Source organism: Sphaeramia orbicularis, chromosome 22, assembly GCF_902148855.1.
Source record: "Sphaeramia orbicularis chromosome 22, fSphaOr1.1, whole genome shotgun sequence".
In the NCBI taxonomy this organism is placed as follows: domain Eukaryota; kingdom Metazoa; phylum Chordata; class Actinopteri; order Kurtiformes; family Apogonidae; genus Sphaeramia; species Sphaeramia orbicularis.
In genome coordinates this window covers 33,486,088-33,494,954 of record NC_043978.1, presented here as the reverse complement: position 1 = coordinate 33,494,954, position 8,867 = coordinate 33,486,088, and the positions used below count along the sequence as shown (strand labels likewise).

At 37.7% G+C, this 8,867-nt stretch overlaps 1 protein-coding gene across 1 annotated transcript; it reads right to left on the bottom strand.

The window, feature by feature from the left end:
* Positions 1-117: 117 nt before the first annotated feature.
* LOC115413865 (basal body-orientation factor 1-like) lies at positions 118-8,546 on the bottom strand. Its single transcript, XM_030126985.1, has 11 exons — positions 8,503-8,546; positions 8,150-8,402; positions 8,002-8,067; positions 4,133-4,276; positions 3,967-4,047; positions 3,710-3,780; positions 2,996-3,140; positions 1,987-2,480; positions 1,710-1,814; positions 875-933; positions 118-665 (listed from the first exon to the last, which is right to left on the bottom strand). The coding sequence occupies exons 1-11, from the start codon at positions 8,544-8,546 to the stop codon at positions 304-306; spliced, it is 1,824 nt and encodes a 607-aa protein (XP_029982845.1). The 3' UTR covers positions 118-303.
* Between the last annotated feature and the right edge of the window lie 321 nt (positions 8,547-8,867).

Sequence of the window (8,867 nt, the reverse complement as noted above, 5' to 3'; positions counted from 1 at the left end):
TTGTTTTATAGTTGTTAAATCCTAATTCCCTTTTTATATCCTAGTTATATTCAACTAATATATATATATATATATATATATATATATATATATATATATATATATATATATATATATATATATATATATATATATGTATGTATATGATATGGCCAACACTTAATCCGTCCAAACGACATGTACAGAGCTATATTTCTTCCACTACATTGTTTATTTTCACAATATTGTACAAATCCCTCTTTTATAAATGAAGCTCACCTGTGAGACACATTGTATTGTGTGTGTTTCTGATCATTTAGTGTATTATTTTTCTTGCGTATTTGTTTTTGTGGTCAGTGTCACTTTAAATTGAGGCCTATGAACAAAAATATGTAAATGAGTTGTAAAAAATTCTAAGAAGTGTAATATGTAAAGGGCAGTACTCATAAGCCATATATACACACACGTGGTAAGGGTTTTATTGCAAGCAGAAGCAAACATGTTGTATTCTCCAGTCTGTGGGAAGCTTATAAAGCAGACGCAAACAATGCAGCGAGCGATGTGCGATGAAGAGGCGACACAGAGGTCATGTGGGATGCATATCCGGTAGGCTGTTTGGATTCGAGGGCAGAACGGACTCAGGCGCCTGGGTGATGAAGGTCGCTTGGGACGTCTCCTCTCTAATTCTGAAAGACAGTCGTTATTATGCAACTTCAGAATGCAACTGATAAATCACATGTAAGCACTCTCACTTTCTCAGGTTCTCACAGCCACTGCTTTTTCAGCTAAACATGGAATGTGGGACCAATAAATCTGCACAGACTTCATAATTGCAAGGATGAGGTACAGCTTTTATTCTCGTACATTCCTTTAGTGTCTTACCCGGCAGCATCACTGTCAGTAAGGTTCTTCTTCTCAGTGGAGGCAGACAAAACCAAATGTTGGCTGGTTTTTCTATCAGGAAAATGCAGAGTTGCAGTTAAATACAAAACCTCATAGTGAAGAGACATGTTTTTGCACACTGGTGTCATTTCACTTAGACCTGCAGTCCGTCTTGAGAAGAGGTTACTCTGGGTCAGCACAATGCACATGGACTTGGTCAGTGCAAGCTGACTCTCTAGAGTCGCCAAATGTTCTGTGTTATTCTGCAGGACTAGGTGCCAGACCACTGCTAACATGAATATATGTATCCTGCCTGCCATAGCCCCATACATTCAGATCCCCTGCACACTCCTTTTTTGAAAATCATGTTACCAGCTGCTCTCTGACCACAAGTGTTCAAAGAACAAAATAAACTCGGAGGGCACGTGAAGAGGGGCCAATAGGCTGAAAGCAAATCGACGTGACCAGATGTTTGTTTCCAAGCACACGACTCTGCGGCTGGGCCTATTTTTACTATTGTGCCCAGACTCTTTCTTCATTCTTTTTAAGCAGCTGCATGGAAAAGAAAATTGGTTAAGGCCTAACTGATGTTTTATGGTATCCTCTTCTGCAGAGAAAATGGCTGTTTAAAACATTAAAAAAAGGGAGGAGTCACCAGAGGTTCAGCCTGGACTACTATGTGGTGTCACAGCATTTCGTTCTTAGAAGGTAAATGATCTGAAGTGTTTAGTTCATTTTCTGGGATTACAAGTGGCTTGTACACCCACATCTGGGATGAAATGAGTTGCTGATTGACAAGCAAGTCTTTTACTACAACAAATAATCTAAATATTGAAATTATAAATTACCTTTGTGTCTGTCCATTCATTTTTGCAAAGAGAAGCCTCAGAACTTGCTCCTTCTGCTCCCAAGTAAGCTCTGAGATTTCAATATTGCTGCCAGGTCGATGTGTCCTAGATAAACATGCAGGAAAATGAATGTGAAGCTCTACCACTTGTTCTTACTGTCAAAGAGGATGCAGACAGTAAATGGGGGTGAGGAGGACTAGTTTGTGAGTGTTTGCAAGCAAGAGATTAAAGATATTACATAGTAGTTTTTAAAAATGGCAGGAAATAGAGGACCTACCACCTAGCTGCTGCCTCCATGTCTGAGTAGACAGAGTTGGTGCTGTGAGGGCCTTTATGGAAGGTGCGTATTGGTGGAAACTTGAGCTTTCCTTCTGTGGCTCCTCTCAGTGTCCAACGATAGGCCTGTAGAGCCTCCTTTTTGTATTGTGACCTGCTGGCCATGATCTCATGCTTCACCTGAGCCAGTGCCTCATGGAAGAACTGCTCCAGCTCTGTCCGCTGCTTGACGATGGTGCCTGCTAGACGTTTGATGTGCCCCAGTTCCTTTTCCCGCATGGCAAGCACTTTCTGCATTTTCACCAACTCTACCTGACTGGCTTGGGTCATAACCGACATCATCTTCTTTTGTTTTTCCTGCTCCCGCTCAGATTCCTCTGCTTTTTGCCTGAGAGCCTGCTCCAGGGAGGTAACTTTAGTCTTCAGTTTAGATAGCTCCTCTTCTTGAGCTTTCATCTGAACAGTATTCTTCTTTGCCATCACCTCATACGCATTCTAGGAGAGTAGACAGAAGACACACATAGTAAAATGCATGACAACTTCAACAGATAACTACTGTATTAGTGTTATGGTCAGTACTGTTGAGTGACTTGCTCAAGTTTAAACAAGTGACTTTACTCTCTTGATCAGCTGTCATCATCTGAGGTAAGATTAATGTGCCTGATATTTATTTGTTTTAAAGAATTAGTGAAAGAAATCAGCAAAGGAGAAACCACTGAATTTGAAGTCATACATCAGTGGAAACTCACCACAACCACTGGCCACTGAGAGGCCGGGTAGTAGTCAGGAGGGGGGACAGGAGAAGGACCACAAGTTAAATACACAGGGACAGCACAAGTAAACAACACAAGGGAAAAAAAACACCTGAAATATTTGCTGGACAGATCTAACATATATTTCATAACTGAAGTGCTTCAAAATGACTTTTTGGGAGATGAATGCTCTCTATCCAAGACATGCTGGTGCCGCATAGTAAGACTGCTGTTTGCTGTCCCGTGTTTCCAACATACCTTGTCCAGTGTCAGGGTGGCATTTTCCTTAACCAGGGAATCTGTCAGTTTCTGCAACTCATCTGCCTCCCTTGTATGATGTTTAAGCGCTTCATTCAGGCGTACGTTCTCCTTAAAAACTGATCGTGAGGCATCATCCAGCTGACTAAATGGATGTCAGAGAAAACAAATGGATCACAAATAGATCCAGAATATATATATATATATATTTTTTAGTTCTACCATGTGGTCTTACATCTATCATAGTAAAAGTAGAATTAAACAAAGGTTTAGAGAGTTGAAATAGGGACTTCGAAGAAACATTTTCTGACTTAACTGGAACAGTATACTTGTACAGAACACAAGCTGAATGTTCAAAATTAAATCAATTACTGAAACTAAGACCAAAGCAAATAGGACCACACCAGTATCAATGTTGATGTTTTATGAGCTGTAAAAAATAACTAAACTTACGGCCTCAAGAGTAATAAACTCCCTCCCTGTGGGAAATTCAGGGATGGCTGAGGATGTGATCATTGGCTAAGGTGATGTACACTATCATGAACATGACAAACCACTGTGGTCAAGAAAATAACATCAGTTATAGTTATACATAGATTCATATACATATACATTTATAAGCAAAAATTATTTATCCTTTGCCTTCGGGGGTTCCCTGCAGGTACCGCTGAAGAATAAAATTAGAGTGTGTAGGGACAGCGGAAACACACTCACACAACGGCTTCATTGTGGGCCTTCTCCACAACCAGGGCTATCGTTTGCTCAGCTTCTCTCTCCAAGCGAGCCTATGAGGCAATATACAAATGTCACTCATGGTTACATCTGGGACACCTTGAGCGTCAAGCTATTTTTTCATCATGAGTCAGATCACTATACTATTTCAGTAAAGCATGTTCAAGTACATTATACAGTTACTTCCCGGCATTTTTAGTCATCACCTTCCACATTGATAAGATTTCTTTGATACTTGCCTTTTCCTTGAAGAATTTATACTCCATTTTGTTAAGGTTTTCTCTATGCTCTTTGTTAGCAATCTCCATACTTTCTGTAATCTACAAAAAAAGAATATGTTATTAATGACAGTCAAATATTATCTTAAAAAAAACTGTTAATGGGCAAAATTTCTATTTCCCTCACATCACTCAGCTCCTGTTCCATCTCAGCTTTCCGCTTCTGAAACTCCTTAATTTTCCTCATTCCGTCTTCAATCATGTTGAAGTCATTGGATCTCCTCTTGAACAGATCCTTCATCTCATTTATTTGAAACGTGTAATCTTCAACCTGAGACAATCATATAGTTAAATTCACAACAAAATCCCCCGCCGCAACACAACAAATGGATAACTAGTACATATACAGTACATTTACTCATTTCTACACAAGAGCTACTGTGAATGCCAAAGAACTGCCTGTACCAGTTGGGAAGTAAAACAGTTTTGTCTAAAAGTTCACACAGGCCATATAGTCTTTTACAAACCAACATTCAGGCTAAATACCTCAAGATGCTACTGTGGAAAAGCCAGTCAGAGGAAAAATGTGACAAAGTGACCAAAGTCATGAGACACTAGCAAAACATGAACCCACAAACATGTACATGACGACTAAATGAGAGGTTATCAACCAACTGATTACAACTGTAGGCCTAATCGTTACCCGTTAGATAACTCTGTACATTTATCTACATCCATGCAGCCATATCTGTTACATATGCATAATGTGCACTGTACGTTCTATACAGACAGACGACTAATTGAAGGTTAAACTCGGAAGTAGTGGTCTTTTCTAGGATGACAATAGAACATGAGGGAACTGATCTGTTAGACAGAACACTCTCCACTACTGTAATCAAAAAACCAAATGTGGGAATATATTTTAGAAGAATGATGCTCATCCCTGTAGTAGAGTTCAGAGACTCGTAGAATCAATGCCAAGGAGATTGAAGCTACTCTGGAGTCACATGCTGGAACAAAACCATACTAACTATGTACTGTTGTGTTGTTGTTTACATTAGGTTATTCCCTTGTTTCTGTATATGTGTGTGTATATATACATATATATATATATATATATATATATATATATATATATATATATATATATATATATATATATATATATATATAATACAACTCAATAAAGTGTTGAAACAGTATGTAATATTGAAAAAGGAATAAGTGATATTGAAATGTACTTTTACTTGTATTTCATTGCAGACAGTATGAACATTTAACTTTTATCTGGTCAGCGTCATTTTCATATATAAAAATACATTTCTACAAAATACTAAAAAAAAAAAGCTGAAAAGTAATCATGGTTTGGTGAAAAGGCAGCATCCAGGAAAGGTCTAGCCCTTTCAAAGATGGACTGAAGATAAGCAGTTTGTCAACAAAAGTGTATAAAAAAAATACTGAAATGAAACAACGTTCCTCAAATACAGCTCTGGAAAAAATTAAGAGACCACTGTCTGTATGACAGCCATTCCATTCCTGTGTCTGTTAAATTCCAACACAAGCACACCTTATTCCACTGAATAAACACCTGATCCATGTCTTATTTAAGAAGGAGAAGTATAAACACCACTACTGTAGCCATCACAATCTTCTTTCAATAGACAAAAACAGTGCTGTTAGTACTGTAAAAGTAATTGGAATCCAAAAATAACTACTGAAAACTACTGGACTTCTGCTCTGACAATGTTCCCAAACTCTGAGGACTGGTTTTTCTATAAGGACAATGCTCCTGGCCTGAGCTAGGTCCATAAAGGTGTGGATGACAGACCACCAGATGAAGACCCTGTCATGGCCAGTCCAATCTCCAGACCTGAACCCACTTTGAAAACTTCTGGAGGAAGATGGATGGTCATAAGCCATGAAACATTGCTGAGCTTCTTGAATTTCTATGCCAGGAGCTACATTAAGTTATCCAACAGCAATGGAGGAGAGCCAAGACACATGAAAGCTGTCATTGAAAATCAGGGTTATTCCGCCAAATATTGATGTCTGAACTTTTCCCAAGTTACAACATTAGTATTATGTTGTTTAGAAATCAGTATGAACTTGTTTGCATTATTTGAGGTCTGAAAACACTGCATCTTTTAGTTATTTTGACCATGTGTCTTGTTCTGCAAATACATGCTCTAAGTAATATTTTTATTTTGGGAGAAATGTGGCTAGTTTAGAGAATAAAACAAAAATGTTCATTTTACTCAAACACATACCTATACATGGTAAAATCAGAGAGAGTGATAATTTTGCAGTGGTCTCTTATTTTTTTCCAGAGCTGTATATATTGTATAATATTATACCACTTTATGCTTTCTATTATATGCACTTTTCACACTTATACATCAGATACTTTTTAACAAATGTCGCCATAAATTTCGTAATTATTACTCTCTCTGGACTGACATGACATGTATTATCTGTTTCTATGGGTTTGCTTTTTAAGTCTTTATTGTTTTGTATGCGACTATTACGCTGCCTCTTGGCCAGGTCGTCATTGAAAATGAGAACTTCTCAATTGACCTACCTAGTTAAATAAAGGTTAAATAAATACATAATTTGCTTTCAAAGAAATGTCTTCCAATTAACAGATATTATTGCATATATTTTTCTCTGCTGCTAGAAAAGGGTGGTATCATAATATGACTGATTTCCTCAACTCAGTTTGTATTCAAGTAGTATCACTTGAAAATAAGAAAAGGGCTGTTACAGCTGTAAAGTCACATCTTTAGTCTTAACCACAACATTATTTCTTTCCGTAAGTGGATGTATGAGACAGTTCCATACATGTCTAAAAAGAGATGTTTTAAGTTGGTCCAGGCCATGCCTCTTTTTTCTTTCTGAGAAGCTTATTGGTCTCCATTTTACCAGAATAAAATAAGAGCTGGAAGATGGAAAACATCTGCGAGAAAAAGCAGCAAAACTTGCACGTTTTTGCCCTGTTAAGCCACTTGAATATTGTCATGTCAGTCTGATAGCTTGATCATAACTACAAGCAGCAGGGGTCAGAGGGGATAAAAGCAGTCAATTAAGTTTCTTTGGTGTGTGTTATGTAACTTAAACGGGCAGTTTATAGTAAAAATCTGTGTGACATGTGACTCATGGTTAACACATCAAGACCAAGCAGTGTGACTGTCTATTCCCGACCAAGCACTTTTAAATTGCACTTTTTTTCTGTGGCCACTCACAAGGATTAAAATAACATAAGACCATGTAAGTCGGAATGTGAGACTCTGTTTTTTTTTTTTCAATGGTCTCTTTGTTTTATTGTTGTTGTCTTACATAATACTTGCCAACATAATTACACAGACATACAGCTGTTTAGACAGTGCAGCGCAGCAGATTTTTTAGATACTACAGTTCTAAACTTTCAGTAAATCAGCAATTGTGTTTTCTAGCTACTAGTGCATGTTTTATTGATTGTTGATTTATGTATTATGTGTTTATGTTTATGGATGTTTTTTAACCCATAATGACCCAAACATCCACCGTCGACAAATAGCATCTGCTGATCTAAACTGTTGATCCATTAATCCCATCAATACATGTAAGTAATTGTTGTAAAATGCAATTTGTCATCTTTTCATGGTCATCAGATATGACCCATTTGGACCTTCAGAAGCTCTGTAATGAACGTGGAAACACTGTCATCTTCTGCAACAATGATTCACCAGTAAAACCCATGGAGTTGGATCAATGACAGTGGATGGAGACACTTGTTTTATGTTCAGTTATTGCTATATTTTGCTGAAAAAGTCATCTTCATTTTTTTTCTGTTTTGATATAATAACCTTTGACTTTACTCTGAGCTTTTATGAACATCTACATGATCAGTCAATTAAACATAGCAAAATAGATTATTTTTATTGGAAAAATGAAAAATTCAGAAGATAATAGCTAATAAATAGTGATAAATCACTTAGAAAAGGTTAAATTGAGAGAAAAATATATTTTTGGGAAGTGCCACAAAAGTCACACTGGGTCCTTAAGGGTTAATGAACTCACCAGTTTATTTTGCTGTTCACCTGCAAGTATCTCTTGGTTTTTGAGGCTTTCCACCAGCATATTTATCTGTGAAAATGAATGACAGTGAGTTAATACATTTACTTTATATTATAAGGATGTAAACTAAATATGCAGTCCTGTTTGTGACCTTCTCTTCTTTTGCATCATGTTGCCTCTTAAAAAACCCGGTCATGTCGATGGTTTCCTTCTCCATGCGAAACAGCTGGTTTGTGAGCTCTTCATTGGCGCGTGCCAATTTCCGGCAAGAGTCACGGTGCTGCACGAGCGACTGGTCGGTGACCTTTAACCTCAGCTCCCACAGGGCAGCGTTAGCTTTGGCCTTCTCGAAGTCTGTCTCCTTGTCTGCCTTTGACTCCTGCTTCCCATCTTTCTTCCCTTTACTGCCGATAATAAATAAATAAATTTGGAAAAAAAAAAGAAAAGTGTAACTACATCCAAACCACATCCAACTCGTTGAAAGTGTACAAACCAATATCTTACCCGGCTTTCGCCCTCTTCACTTTGGAGGCTTTCTTCTTGGGCATTACTGCTGCTTATCCTCTCTAAAATAAGATAAAAAAACACTTGTTTGCTATGACGAGTTCTACAGAGGAGTTGTACAGCACGGCTAACACTAGCATCCTCCTCTAACCTGCTTCCTGTTTGTGTACTGCTGTTGTCATGGAGACGCCGCAACGACGAGTCTAATTTCCCTACTAGTGTTACAGATGACGGGCCTACGTACCTGTTCATACATGTTTGATGCATTTGTAGTGTGACTGTTCTTTAATTTGAATTTTTTTGGAAGTAACTACTATTTAAAAAAAATAGAATTTAGATCACCTGGATTTATTTATTCAATTTAG